This window comes from Felis catus, chromosome F2 (genome assembly GCF_018350175.1).
Source record: "Felis catus isolate Fca126 chromosome F2, F.catus_Fca126_mat1.0, whole genome shotgun sequence".
NCBI classification, from domain to species: Eukaryota; Metazoa; Chordata; class Mammalia; order Carnivora; family Felidae; genus Felis; species Felis catus.
The window spans coordinates 5,789,275-5,792,833 of NC_058385.1; the positions used below are offsets into that span (position 1 = coordinate 5,789,275).

A 3,559-nucleotide genomic window follows, 5' to 3' on the forward strand; every position below is an offset into this window, starting at 1 on the left:
GGAATGTGTGTTGGAGAATCAGGACAGTGTGTTGAACAACCGGCAACATTTTATGAAATACGCATTAAGAGTCGTGGTACACTAATATATGTATATGCATAACATCTAGAGAGAGACTAAATAAAGTATCTCAAATCGTTGACCTTTATTTGCTATGAACGATCTTGCACCTGTGAAGGCCAGAGTATTAGAAAACGGGCGATTTGTATTTTAAAACTGCATTCACTTCTCCCTTCTGTGTCGCGATGCAGTACAAATGTAACTTAAAATTTAAAATTGCATTAGCTCCTTTGGGGTATGGGGTTTTAAAAAGTAGAATGGGAGCCAGAACCGCATTGCTCTTTGAAAATAGACCTCTCACCGCCCCCCCCCCCCCCCGCTTTGTTTCTCTTTAATTCTTAGCAGGAGAGCTTTTCATTTATTAATGTAATTAACACGGAAGGAAAAAAAAGGATTGCTGAGAAACGCGGCTCTCTACCCCACCGCCGGGGCGGGGGACGGTGGGGAGGCGGCCGGGTCAGCGGGGGCGCAGTCGCGGCTGCGCGGTCCCGGAGCTTGCAGGAGCGCGGGGGCTGCACCCGCGTAGACGCGCGCTGGCGCCCGGGGCCGAAGCGGGGAGGCGGACGCCGGGCGGGCTGGCGCCGCGGCAGTCGGCGGTCTCCCCACCTCCCCGCTCCGGGCAAAGGCGGCCCCTTCCCCGCTAGCTAGGTGACCTAGAGACTGCTACTGAGCTCACTCTTGGAGAGAACGCACGGAAGGTGGGAGACCCGCGTCGGCCAAGGGCGTCTTAAAGCGGAAGAGACAGGTTGGTATTTTTCCTACGAAGGGTCAGGACTCTTTTCTCTGTCGCACTTTGTTCGAGGTGTTCAACTGGTTACCATAGGATTTCAACAGGCGGCAGAGAGAGGTCACGTGGGGGCAGGTTGGGGCCGCCGCGGCGCCTCTCCCCTCCCCTCGGAGCCGCACCTCTCGCTGTCGCTGCACGTCTATCAGCCTAACCCGGCCTCTCAATTCCGTTTTGCAGCCCGAGAGTCCGCGGCGACCGCGGGGGAAGAGGACGGCGGGGAACGCGCCTCCGCGGGGTGGGGGTGGAGCCACAGGAGTCGGAGCGCGGTCCGCGCGGACGCGGCCCCCGGGGGAGCCGCAGACCCGGCGGGGCGGCCGTGGAGGAGACGGGGTCGCCGGCTCCACTGCCCTCGCCGACATGCACAACGAGAGCTTCTCGGAGCCGGGGCCCGCCAACGCGTCGTGCCCGGGGCCCGCGCTGGGCTGCCCCAACGCGTCGAGCCTGCCGCCGCCGCTGCCGCCGCCGCTGGCCGTGGCCGTGCCCGTCGTCTACGCGGTGATCTGCGCGGTGGGGCTGGCTGGCAACTCCGCAGTGCTGTACGTGCTGCTGCGGGCGCCCCGCACGAAGACCGTCACCAACCTGTTCATCCTCAACCTGGCCATCGCCGACGAGCTCTTCACGCTCGTGCTGCCCGTCAACATCGCCGACTTCCTGCTGCAGCGGTGGCCCTTCGGGGAGCTCATGTGTAAGCTCATCGTGGCCATCGACCAGTACAACACGTTCTCCAGCCTCTACTTCCTCACGGTCATGAGCGCCGACCGCTACCTGGTGGTGCTGGCCACGGCCGAGTCGCGCCGGGTGGCCGGCCGCACGTACCGCGCGGCGCGCGCCGTGAGCCTGGCCGTGTGGGGGCTCGTGACGCTGGTCGTGCTGCCCTTCGCCGTCTTCGCCCGGCTCGACGACGAGCAGGGCCGGCGCCAGTGCGTGCTGGTCTTCCCGCAGCCCGAGGCCTTCTGGTGGCGGGCGAGCCGCCTCTACACGCTGGTGCTCGGCTTCGCCATCCCCGTGTCCGCCATCTGCGTCCTCTACGGCGTCCTGCTGTGCAGGCTGCGCGCCATGCGGCTGGACAGCCACGCCAAGGCCCTGGACCGCGCGAAGAAGCGGGTGACGCTCTTGGTGGTGGTGATCCTGGCCGTGTGCCTCCTCTGCTGGACGCCCTACCACCTGAGCACCGTGGTGGCGCTCACCACCGACCTCCCGCAGACGCCGCTCGTCATCGCGGCCTCCTACTTCATCACCAGCCTGAGCTACGCCAACAGCTGCCTCAACCCCTTCCTCTACGCCTTCCTGGACGACAGCTTCCGCAGGAGCCTCCGCCAGCTGCTGGCCTGCCGCGCTGCCGCCTGACCCCCGCCCCGCTCCGCTCCGCGCGCGCCCTGCGCCCGGGTCCCGGCCGCTCCAGCCCCGGCGGGTGCGGAGGGAGCAGGCGCCCGCGGCGCTCGGAAACTTGCCGGAGACGCAGATTCCCTGAGGCTCCGGCTCAGACCTCGGGAATCCGACGCGCTAGGGCTGCGTCCGAATTTGAATTGGTGAAGCCCTCCCGAGGATGCGGGAGCACACGGAGTATAAGGACTGTTGCGGCCGAGGACGCACGCTCACTTCTCTCTAATGCCAAAGGACACCGAGTCGACCCCCCGAGTTTGACAGGGGAGGGGAGGAATGGGGAGGGGAAGGGGGCCGGTATTGCTGGGAATCCTCTGCGCCGCCCCCCTCTCTCCTGCCGCCCAAGGCGTTCGCAACCCAGGCTCTAGGTGGAGCCCTCGACTCTATCCCCGGGATTCGGGGGGGGGGCGGGGGGGGGGCGGGCGGGGACGGGGGCTGGAGGATGCCGCGGGCGCCCCCAGGCGTCGGCCCCGCGCTCGCCCTGCACCTTGCTTCTTCGATTTCCGGCACTGACTGCTCAAGCCCGCGACCAGCCTGGCCAGGACCTCTGTCTAGTCCTTCTTCCCTCGCCCTAATCGCTGCGGAAGCGGGTCCGGTCTCGTGGGTTCCATCGCCCACTCCTCCGGGGTGCTAGGGGGCCCGTGGAGCGCGCGGGAGTGTGCGCGCGCGTGTGTGCGTCTGGCGGAGGCGTGGGATTTGGGTGAAGGAGGCTGGAGCTTGGCTGTGACTACCCACCACGGTGGTAAGAACAGTGAAGGTTCCCCTTTCCTGTTTTAGCTCCTTTTCTCTCTGCCTTTCGCTTTTCCTGCCTCCGCTTTCACTTGAAAATGCTCCACGGCTCTCAGACTCCGGGGGAGCCCGGCTCGCCCGGCTCGCCAAGGCCGGGAGCCGCGAGTGTCCCAGGCGCGCGGCGGTGGCGCCCCCTTGCGGAGCCAGCTGCTCCGCGCAAAGCGTCCTAAAATCCGGCTCCGCTTGGGAGCGCACCTGCTGAACTGCGCCTTACACTTCTGGGGTCCCCGTCCTCGCTGCTTTCCACAAATGGCTTCAGTCCTCCTATGCCCCTTTGCCCCAGGTGACCTCTCCTACAGCTTGGACCGGTTCGTCTCAATTCTTCGTGCGAGTATTGTTTTTCAGGACCGAGAACTTCAGAAATATGTATGGCCTAATGTCACGAAACTGTGAGGACCGAATGAGATTACAAAGAAATGTGTTTATGTTCCTTCGATCCCCTTCTCCTCACATTCTGCATCCCTTTTGCCCGAAGGAGAGCCAGGAAGCCGAAATGGCTCAGACCCTCATCTTTGCCCCGATTGGATTCCTTTCCACAGG

General features: G+C 64.1%; 1 protein-coding gene across 1 annotated transcript; it reads left to right on the forward strand.

The window, feature by feature from the left end:
• The first annotated feature begins 833 nt into the window (after positions 1 to 833).
• Positions 834 to 2,570, forward strand: NPBWR1 (neuropeptides B and W receptor 1). The gene has a single exon (XM_023248443.2). It carries the CDS (start codon positions 1,205 to 1,207, stop codon positions 2,192 to 2,194), a length of 990 nt encoding a protein of 329 aa, XP_023104211.1. The 5' UTR covers positions 834 to 1,204; the 3' UTR covers positions 2,195 to 2,570.
• Positions 2,571 to 3,559: the final 989 nt, after the last annotated feature.